At 44.0% G+C, this 6,422-nt stretch overlaps 1 protein-coding gene across 1 annotated transcript; it reads right to left on the reverse strand.

The window, feature by feature from the left end:
• Positions 1–3,431: 3,431 nt before the first annotated feature.
• On the reverse strand, positions 3,432–5,619 carry LOC311116512 (neurexophilin-2-like; the record flags this gene model as incomplete). Its single annotated transcript, XM_084191600.1, has 2 exons — positions 3,432–4,298; positions 5,575–5,619. 2 exons carry the CDS (start codon positions 5,617–5,619, stop codon positions 3,432–3,434), a joined length of 912 nt encoding a protein of 303 aa, XP_084047726.1.
• Between the last annotated feature and the right edge of the window lie 803 nt (positions 5,620–6,422).

Below are 6,422 nucleotides of genomic sequence, written 5' to 3' on the forward strand. Positions count from 1 at the left end.
GTAATCCGTCTGGCCCTGCGGCCTTGTGAATGTTGACCTGCTTAAAAGTCTTACTCACATCGGCTACGGAGAGCGTGATCACATAGTCATCCGGAACAGCTGGTGCTCTCATGCATGCTTCAGTGTTGCTTGCCTCGAAGCGAGCATAGAAGTGGTTTAGCTCGTCTGGTAGGCTTGTGTCACTGGGCAGCTCGCGGCTGTGCTTCCCTTTGTAGTCTGTAATAGTTTTCAAGCCCTGCCACATCCGACGAGCGTCAGAGCCAGTGTAGTATGATTCAATCTTAGACCTGTATTGACTCTTTGCCTGTTTGATGGTTCGTCGGAGGTCATAGCGGGATTTCTTATAAGCGTCCGGGTTAGAGTCCCGTTCCTTGAAAGCGGCAGCTCTACCCTTTAGCTCAGTGCGGATGTTTCCTGTAATCCATGGCTTCTGGTTGGGGTATGTACGTACGGTCACTGTGGGGACGACATCATCGATGCACTTATTGATGAAGCCAGTGACTGATGTGGTGTACTCCTCAATGCTGTCTGAAGAATCCCGGATCATGTTCCAGTCTGTGCTAGCAAAACAGTCCTGTAGCTTAGCATCTGCGTCATCTGACCACTTTTTTATTAACCGAATCACTGGTGCTTCCTGCTTCAGTTTTTGCTTATAAGCAGGAATCAGGAGGATAGAGTTATGGTCAGATTTGCCAAATGGAGGGCGAGGGAGAGCTTTGTATGCGTCTCTGTGTGTGGAGTAAAGGTGGTCTATAGTTTTTTTCCCTCTGGTTGCACATTTAACATGCTGGTAGAAATTAGGTAGAACGGATTTAAGTTTCCCTGCATTAAAGTCCCCGGCCACTAGGAGCGCTGCATCTGGATGAGCGTTTTCCTGTTGATTAATGGCCTTGTACAACTCATTCAGAGCAATCTTAATGCCAGCATTGGTTTGTGGTGGTAAATAGACAGCTATGAAAAATATAGATGAAAACTCTCTTGGTAAATAGTGTGGTCTACAGCTTATCATAAGATACTCTACCTCAGGCGAGCAAAACCTCGAGACTTCCTTAGTATTTGATTTTGTGCACCAGCTGTTGTTTACAAATATACACAGACCGCCGCCCCTTGTCTTACCAGAGTCAGACGTTCTGTCCTGCCGATGTAGCGTATAGCCTGCTAGCTGAATGTTATCATTGTTGTCGTTCAGCCACGACTCCGTGAAACATAAGATATTACAGTTTTTAATGTCCCGTTGGTAGGATAACCGTAATCTTAACTCGTCCATTTTATTCTCAAAAGATTGAACGTTGGCTAGTAGGATTGATGGGAGAGGCAGTTTACTCGCTCGCCGTCGGATCCTTACAAGGCACCCGGATCTGCGTCCGCGATATCTCCGTCTCTTCCTCACGCGAATGACGGGGATCTGGGCCTTGTCGGGTGTCTGTAGGATATCCTTCGCGACCGCCTCGTTGAAGAAAAAATCTTCGTCCAATGCGAGGTGAGTAATCGCTGTCCTGATATCCAGAAGCTCTTTTTGGTTATAAGAGACGATGGCAGAAACATTATGTACAAAATAAATTACAAATAACGCGGAAAAACACACATAATAGTACAATTGGTTAGAGGGCTGTAAAACGGCAGCCATCTTCCCGGCGCTGTTTCACTAATAACATGGATACACTTCCCAACCACAACAGTCAGTGAGTATGTGATAAAGAGGTGGTCTCCTGGTACGTAGAACTACATACATCTCTGTGTCCTGAACCGCAAGATACATGGGTGTGTGTGTGTGTGTGTGTGTGTGTGTGTGTGTGTGTGTGTGTCCTGAGCGGATCCAGAAGATACATGTGTAGTAGAGCTCCGGGACTTTCATTCCATCTGAACGTCATTGATCAAGAACATAATAGGATATAGAGTACAATCCAAGTAAGCACTAGGACTGGGTTATTTAATGAAAATCTGCAGACTCCAATCTAGGCTGGGCAATTTCCCTGAACGTGTAGCAAGACAGAGACAGCGAGCCGACATTGATACATAGTATAAGAATAGAGGTATAGGAATGGTGAGAAAGAAAGAAAGAAAGAAAGAAAGAAAGAAAGAAAGAAAGAAAGAAAGAAAGAAAGAAAGAAAGAAAGAAAGAAAGAAAGAAAGAAAGAAAGAAAGAAAGAAAGAAAGAAAGAAAGAAAGAAAGAAAGAAAGACAGACAGACAGACAGACAGACAGACAGACAGACAGACAGACAGACAGACAGACAGAAAAAAAGACAGAAAGACAGAAAAAAAGACAGAAAGACAGACAGACAGAAAAACACTGAATCTGAATGAAGAAAATCCTGATGTCAAACTAAAGATTCCTTTAAGATTCCTTTATTTCTTTCAATTTCTCTCCTAATGTAAAATTAAAACATTCATACATTCTCAAAAAGGGTATCCACAATCTTTATTTATTTGGACATACATGTACAATATTCTGATTGGACAGAAAAATCCTATAGAATAGTTATGTTTTGATATTACCCAGCTGAATAAATTCCTCATCAGATATGATAATTTGTTGAATATTTATTTCCTTATATAATGCCTCATACAACGCTCTTGCCTCATAAAATGCTCTTGCCTCATACAATGCTCTTGCCTCATACATTGTCTAATAAATGTGTTAAGTGAATGTAAAATATAATAGGATGTGAAAATAAATCCCAGTACGGTGTACAATATCATATCGTATTGTATCCAAATAACTCCAGGACTCCATAATAATGATCTTGTATCCAGGATTCTAAAAGTAAGACTGAAACCATGATAACCTTCTAGAACCAATAATGCCATACAAAGAGTAGTCTCCTGTGACAGACTGTTAAGCATATTACATTTGGTTCCGGGTTCCAAGATTCTGGGTTCCGAGATTATACAAGGACAGCATGACACATTTATATCAACAGGAAGGATATGAAGTCATCAACTCAAACGTCCATACTTCCAAGCTTGTTTTGAAGTTTTTAATCGATTTCTCCAACAGACAAAAATGAATTAACACTGATAATAACCAATTTGTAAGAGCTGTATAGATGTTTTTTAAACATTATTTACATTCAAATCAAAGGCAAATAATACAAAGGTTTTTACGTAAATTGTTCGAAAAAATCTGCCATATTTATATAATCTATGATGTCGACTACCAGTACTTCATTTGAATAATATACACAATCCAACGGGAGGTTGAGAGCAGAAAAAAGGCTATCCCCGTCGTCATTGGTCCTGACATTGTGCGTGTTCGAGATTGGACTGCGCAGGATCACTGATCTACAAATCATCTTGCATCCCAAATAACTACACATTCTCTGAGCAAGCGAGAGATCAAGATGAGTGATTCTGCATTTGGCCCTTTGCTTAAACAGATCCCCACAAACACGCTCAAGACTTTCTCCCCTCCCTTTCTTCGCTCCTCTCTTATCCAAGGTAAGGGTGTTCGCTCTGGAAGTTGTAGTCCGGACACACTTTCTGAACCAGCTTATAATCGATGCTAAAGAAGGAGATGAAGATACAGATGACTTTGAAGGGTTTGGCGCAGAGCCAGGCAGAGTGGGACTGAGTGTGCTCTGAGAAACACGTCTGAGACGGGTCGTAGAGACAGGGCTTGGGCTTCTTGGAGCGGTTGGTCTTCTCATACTCCACCCGGCAGTTGAAGGTCTTTACCTCCTTGGGGTCGATGGTGGACTGGTGCGGGGTCTGTTGTTGAGTGATCTGGGTGTGGAGCTCAGGGTGGAGCTGGGCGTGGAGGCCCGGCTGGTGGTGCCGGAGAACCTCGAACTCCACTACTTTAGTTGGAGGGACGATACTCACGGAGACGTTACCGAGACTGGACGAGTTGTGGCGGAAGTAGACGGTGAACGTGCCGTTGATGTGGTCAATGATCTTTCCGGTGACCAAGACGCTGAACTTCATGGTCTTCACATTGAAGTAGAAATCCCCCCAGCCGAAGATCTTCTTGGTCTTCTGGGCCGTCTTCTGTGAGGGTTTGCGTTTGTTACGATAGCCTGTCTGGTCCAGGAGAAGAGACTGATTCCTGGCCCAGTCGTAAGGGTTGAGGAAGCTGTAGGTGGGGGTTTTCAGAGGGGGTTTCATGGGCGGGTTGCCGACCCCGTCCATGCCTGTGGAGAAGATGCGGGAGGTGGTTTGGTAAGGGGGTTTGACTCCCCCTGCGGTGCCTACGGCTCCCCCTCCCATGCCATACGGTAGGGTCTTCATCACTGAGCCTGCTGGACCTAGGTCTAGTCCTGTGTTGTCCTTGGCCACATGCTTCTCCAGTCCCTGCACCTGTGGAGAGAGATAGAGAGAAGGGAGAGGGAGAAGGAGAGAGAGAGGGGGGAGAGATAAAAGAGGGGGGAGAGAGAGGAGGGGATAAAGAGAGAGCGAAAGAGAGTTAGTGTCAAGGAGATGCAGAATCAAGGTTTCAACGAACAGTATTAATTATCATTCTCATGTCATATAGTATGTACAGGTAACTGCCAAAGTAAAGGAAACACCAACATAACGTTTCTTAATAGGGCATTGGGCCAACCACGAGCCGCAAGAACAACTTCGATGCACCTTGGCATGGATTCTACAAGTGTCTGGAACTCTGTTGGAGGGATGCGACACCGTTCTTCCACAAGAAATTCCATAATTTGGTGTTTTGTTGATTGTGGTGGAAAACTCTGTCTCAGGCGTTGAGATCTGGGTTGAGATCTGGTAACTAACACACACACACACACACATGTATTCACTCAGACAACTTCCAGACAGTCCTAGCAAAATTCTTGCTTGAAAAACTACTCTTTGATTACAAGCTATGTTTTATTAATTTTTTTGACCATTTTAATTGAAAACAATCACAGGAAGGTAGTTAATTGTTGTCAGGTGTCTTCATTTGAGGCCATCTGTCAGACTAACTAAATTATGGGGCGGCAGGTAGCTTAGTGGGTAAGAGCGTTGTGCCAGTAACCGAAAGGTCGCTGGTTCTAATCCCCGAGCCGACTAGGTGAAAAATCTGTCGATGTGCCCTTGAGCAAGGCACTTAACCCTAATTGCTCCTGTAAGTCGCTCTGGATAAGAGCGTCTGCTAAATGACTGTAAATGTAAATGTAACACAATTAAACTGTAGGTAGGTAGGCTATAGTGTAATTACAGCGCATGCTGTTACCCAGAAATGATTTGATATTGAATTAAAATGGCTGCATTGGACCTTTAATGTATACAATGACTGCATCACAAATGGCATCCTATCCCCTAAGTAGCGCACTACTAGGGCGGCAGGTAGCTTAGTGGGTAAGAGCGTTGTGCCAGTAACCGAAAGGTCGCTGGTTCTAATCCCTGAGCCGACTAGGTGAACAAATCTGTCGATGTGCCCTTGAGCAAGGCACTTAACCCTAATTGCTCCTGTAAGTCGCTCTGGATAAGAGCGTCTGCTAAATGATAAAAATAAAAAAAAATAAAAATAAATTGATCAGGGCCAATACTATAAAGGGGATACGGTGCTATTTTGTCTCGTGCAGCGAGCGGCAGCTGGCGCTACAGTGCTCCAGTGGTTCCCAACCGTTCTCTGCTACTCTACCACCAGCTGAACGTTGCTCTGCCTGAAGTACCCCTTCATGTACATTTTACCAGTAGGCCTATGGTCTCATACGTCTTCTCAAGTACCCCTAGTTGGGAACAACTACACTACTCAATACAGACCGTAATGTATTCACTCATTCAATTAATGAATCTATGATTGTATCCCAAATTGCACCCTATTCCCTATATAGTGCACTACTTTTGACCAGGGCCCATAGGGATTGGTCATAGGGTTCTGGTCAAAAGTAGTGCACTATATAGGGAATATAAGGTGCCATGTGGGACACAGCCATTCATTCAATTAATGTATCTATTTCTCCTACTTCATTAACAGAGGGCCTCAGAGGGCCGATTTGTAAGGTGAATTGATCAGAGGTGAAACAACTGGAAGTATATTGAGTGCTGGGTGAATCCATTATAAGACAGATGTTGACGAATGGCTATTGATCTGATAATGAGTTGCTGGTGGATTTTTAACAGGTGCTCGGATTCCCTGGGTGGTTCGCTGTGTGTGTGTGTGTGTGTGTGTGTGTGTGTGTGTGTGTGTGTGTGTGTGTGTGTGTGTGTGTGTGTGTGTGTGTGTGTGTGGTCCCCTGGGAGAGAGGAGGCCAGTGAACTCACAGAATCTAAATGAAAGTTTGCTATGGATGGGCTTGACTGTGAGATGACCAAGGAGGTATGTAAACACCATGTTGTTACATGGAAGGCACAGCAGTTGTATCCCGTAGGTAGGTAGGCTATAGTGTAATTACAGTGCATGTGGTTACATTGGACAGACAATATACAGTGGGGGAAAAAAAGTATTTAGTCAGCCACCAATTGTGCAAGTTCTCCCACTTAAAAAGA

This window comes from Coregonus lavaretus (assembly GCF_964263955.1).
Source record: "Coregonus lavaretus genome assembly, contig: HAP1_SCAFFOLD_2368, whole genome shotgun sequence".
Classification (NCBI taxonomy): Eukaryota; Metazoa; Chordata; class Actinopteri; order Salmoniformes; family Salmonidae; genus Coregonus; species Coregonus lavaretus.